Source organism: Sinocyclocheilus grahami, unplaced genomic scaffold, assembly GCF_001515645.1.
Source record: "Sinocyclocheilus grahami isolate Dianchi unplaced genomic scaffold, SAMN03320097.WGS_v1.1 scaffold2209.1, whole genome shotgun sequence".
In the NCBI taxonomy this organism is placed as follows: Eukaryota; Metazoa; Chordata; class Actinopteri; order Cypriniformes; family Cyprinidae; genus Sinocyclocheilus; species Sinocyclocheilus grahami.
Window position 1 is genome coordinate 1 of NW_015507388.1, and position 2,849 is coordinate 2,849.

Consider the following 2,849-nt stretch of genomic DNA (forward strand, 5'->3'; position numbering starts at 1 on the left):
TTTTAGGGAGTAAAGAAAAGGAGCTTGGTATTGGAATTTTAACTTATAGTCTTTGGCAAGCTCAGTTGCTTAGTCACATGTTCTTCTTTGTGCCTGAGTCAAATTCAGTTACAATGTATGATTACAAACATATTGCTCCAAAAGTTATGTCTGCCAATCAAAAGGTCTTCCATAACTCCTCAAACTCATCCCATGACATCTGCATTAGATTTGTTGGCATGAAGTGGAGGGAATTCTAGGTAATTTTGCACGTCTGTCTGACTTTGGCCCATAGGTGAGGCATATATGAGACTGAATAATCTAGAGGAGGCAGGACACTGGTACAGAGAATCTCTGAAGGCCAAACCTGACCATATTCCTGCCCACCTGACCTATGGAAAACTGCTGTCTATCATAGTGAGTCAAGCTGTCAAGTGCATTATTACCCCTTTGTGTTTGTGAGCTTTTCTTCTGTCAAAGAAAATTGGGGATAATTTCAACAGTCATTGTGAATATCATAAGATAAAACAAAATATACAGTGGTGCCTGAAAGTCTGAGACAGCATTGAAAATCTACAATTATATAAAAAAAAAATCATATTTAAACCTCAAAAAACAAAACATGTAAAAAATGTTTTAATTTATTTTGTTTACTTGCAATTAAAATTGCAATGTGTAAGCCCAGGGGCTAGAATAATTGAAGAACAAGGTAGAATAATTGTTTATTATTATTATTATTATATTTTTATATTCATGTTTAGGTAAAATAGAAACATTTTTATTAGTGTTCTCAGGGTTTTTTCTGCTGTATTTTTAACACACTGTGGCTGCTATTACATTTTCAGTATGAATGTAAAATCCTGAAGCTAAATGGATTTGTGAAAGCGTAATTAAATATTAAATAATTAATTTATCATTTCAAACTAGAAAAGGGGAGAATAAGTGGAAAGAAGACTCCAACAATATCTGGTTATTAAAATCTTTTGAGCCACAGATGACCTTTCATGAGACTCTTAGTGCTGAGGTTTCTTTTAATTGCTTTGTCCTTGAGAGGAACATTGACACACAAACGTCTCTCAGACACCAACATCACTGTGATGATGCCTTTAAAACCTGTCTTTTCAAATTTCCACATTTATATTCCACCCCTTGCACTACCCTGTCTCTGTCTGCATACGATATAACCGTTGCCGAGTCGCTTATGATATTTTCCTCTCTGACCACTATGATGTAAATGGAGAGAGGTGATGAAGAAAGGTCGAGCAGCTGTGTCTCTCCAGGACGTGATATCTCGTATCCTCCCTCTAATCTGATCTGGGTTTTTGTCTCAGCACGGCTGGTCAAGAATCCAGACTGTTTGCTCACTTTAACATCCCCTCTCCGGCCTGTCCGCTAAATACACACAGCTTAAAACTGGTTATTATCCTTCAAGCCTTATGCTTAATGTAATTACTCCCTTTCCTTATTGAAAACGGGTTACTGGTGAACTTTTGACCAGCTGTTGAAGAACTGCTGTGAATTAGCTAGGTTACTCTGTCAAACATTCAGGACAGCGTCAGACAAAATGACTGAAGTTATGGCATGTTCTACTTGAACAATTCAGGACATTTACTTTTCTTTTTTACTATTCTGTACAGCCTTGTATAGAGTTTAGCAGTCTGTGTTTGAACTTGAAGGTTCTGAGGTTTGTTTTTATATTGTTAAATATGTCCCTGAAAAACTAAAGCTAATTTAATGCTTTAGTTGATAGATTAAATCTAGGGCTAAGGCTAAAACAATAGCTTGTTTTGTATTTACCCTTTTGGATTCAAATCTGAAGCCATTTAGAGTTTTTTTTTTTTAAACCTTGACTTTAAGTATTATAGGTCTATGCATTTGATAAAAGCTCTTGGATGTAGTTGAATGCTTTTCAGGAACCGTATGAAGGAGAGCATGAAATGCCTCGGCTTTCCAGGGTATATTTTTTATTCTTTTATCTGAAGTGTTTGCCACAGAACCGTTCAGTGAAGCAAGCCTAATATAACCACACTGCTTATGACAGGAACATTTGCAAAGGTTACACCAACATGTAAGCAATCAGCACTGAACCGTAAAGGAAGTGTACTTTATTAGAAAGTGTTCTAACCATAAAGAAGGTATACTTTCCCACACGTTGATAACGTCTAGCATCATATACAGCACAAATTTAAAGGGTCTGGTTATGACTGTGTTCTTTCATTAATAACGTTGGGTGCAGGTGTAATTATTTCTTAATTTCTCCACAGGGGCAGAAGTCTGAAGCAGAGCATTACTTCCTGAAGGCAATAGAGCTGGATCCTGCGAGAGGAAACTGCTATATGCATTACAGTACAATCTGATTTCCTTTCTGATTGATTTGATTCCCTTCTAATTTGTTTAATAAAGTGCTCAATTGCACTTGACATTTTATTTGATAGTGTCTTTAAATATTTCACCATTTATTTTATGAATAATTTAAATTTTGTATTATTATTATATTGATTTTATGTAAATAATGTATATAATGTATAATTCAAGTAAGAATATTATATTATAAGTTGATGATTATTACAATTACGATTATGATTATTTTTATATAGAGATATACTGAGGTTCACTATGCCTCATGTCCTCCTTCATCTGCCACTCTCCCTTTCTTTGTCTCTGTGTGTTTTTGGATGCTTGTTCAGCACTGATCTCTGACTGTTTGACCTGTGGGCTTCTGGCCTGCTGTGTTTGAGTTGTTTTCAATTCTGTGAGCTCATCTATGTTTCTTCCTGTCTGTCAGGTCAGTTTCTGTTGGAAGAGTCTCGTCTGGGAGAGGCAGCAGTGATGGCTCAGAGAGCTGCAGAGCTGGACAGTTCTGAGTTTGA

The 2,849-nt window shown here is 36.0% G+C and overlaps 1 protein-coding gene across 1 annotated transcript in view; it reads left to right on the forward strand.

Annotated features, from left to right (window-relative positions):
* The first annotated feature begins 150 nt into the window (after positions 1-150).
* The window catches only part of LOC107574391 (transmembrane and TPR repeat-containing protein 2-like), a 3,300-nt gene continuing 601 nt past the window's right edge, over positions 151-2,849 (forward strand). The window contains exons 1-3 of the mRNA XM_016260828.1: positions 151-396; positions 2,244-2,325; positions 2,765-2,843. Of these exons, the coding sequence (XP_016116314.1) occupies positions 286-396; positions 2,244-2,325; positions 2,765-2,843 (272 nt within the window). The 5' untranslated portion in view covers positions 151-285. The remainder of the gene's footprint in view (positions 397-2,243; positions 2,326-2,764; positions 2,844-2,849) is intronic.